At 56.5% G+C, this 414-nt stretch overlaps 1 protein-coding gene across 2 annotated transcripts in view; it reads left to right on the top strand.

The window, feature by feature from the left end:
- The window catches only part of LOC113942627 (general transcription factor IIH subunit 4-like), a 1,103-nt gene extending 744 nt beyond the window's left edge, over nucleotides 1-359 (top strand). The window contains exons 3-4 of one of the 2 annotated variants that reach the window (XM_027633723.1): nucleotides 24-56; nucleotides 97-359. In XM_027633723.1, coding sequence (XP_027489524.1) covers nucleotides 24-56; nucleotides 97-275 — 212 coding nt within the window. In that variant the 3' untranslated portion in view covers nucleotides 276-359. The remainder of the gene's footprint in view (nucleotides 1-23; nucleotides 57-96) is intronic. The other variant, XM_027633725.1, reaches the window with a different exon arrangement.
- Nucleotides 360-414: the final 55 nt, after the last annotated feature.

Genomic DNA, 414 nt, shown 5'->3' with positions numbered 1-414 from the left:
TCTGCCCCCCCCTTTGCCCCCAGGTGTGCTGTACAACCAGTTCCTGTCCCAGGTGTTATTGGGGGTGTTCCCTGTCCCAGGTGACCCCCCCTGCCCCCCCAGGTGTGCTGTACAACCAGTTCCTGTCCCAGGTGGATTTCGAGGTGCTGCGGGACCACGCCCGGGCCCTGGGGGTGCTCGTCTTCGAGAACCCCCCCCGGCGCCTCATGGTTGTCACCCCCCAGGGGCACCCCGACGTCAAGAGGTTCTGGAAGAGGCAGAAGCAGAGCTCCTGAGCCCCCCCCAAAAAACCCCAAAAATATCCCCAAAAAATACCCCCCAAAAATACCCCAAAAAACTCCCAAAAATACCCCAAAAAACTCCCAAAAATATCCCAAAAAACTCTGCAAAACTACCCAAAAAAACCCGAAAAAA

The sequence above is a fragment of the Corapipo altera genome, unplaced genomic scaffold, assembly GCF_003945725.1.
Source record: "Corapipo altera isolate COAL_440 unplaced genomic scaffold, ASM394572v1 55171, whole genome shotgun sequence".
In the NCBI taxonomy this organism is placed as follows: domain Eukaryota; kingdom Metazoa; phylum Chordata; class Aves; order Passeriformes; family Pipridae; genus Corapipo; species Corapipo altera.
The sequence above is the reverse complement of the archived record's forward strand: the minus strand, read 5'-3'. Positions and strand labels throughout refer to the sequence as shown.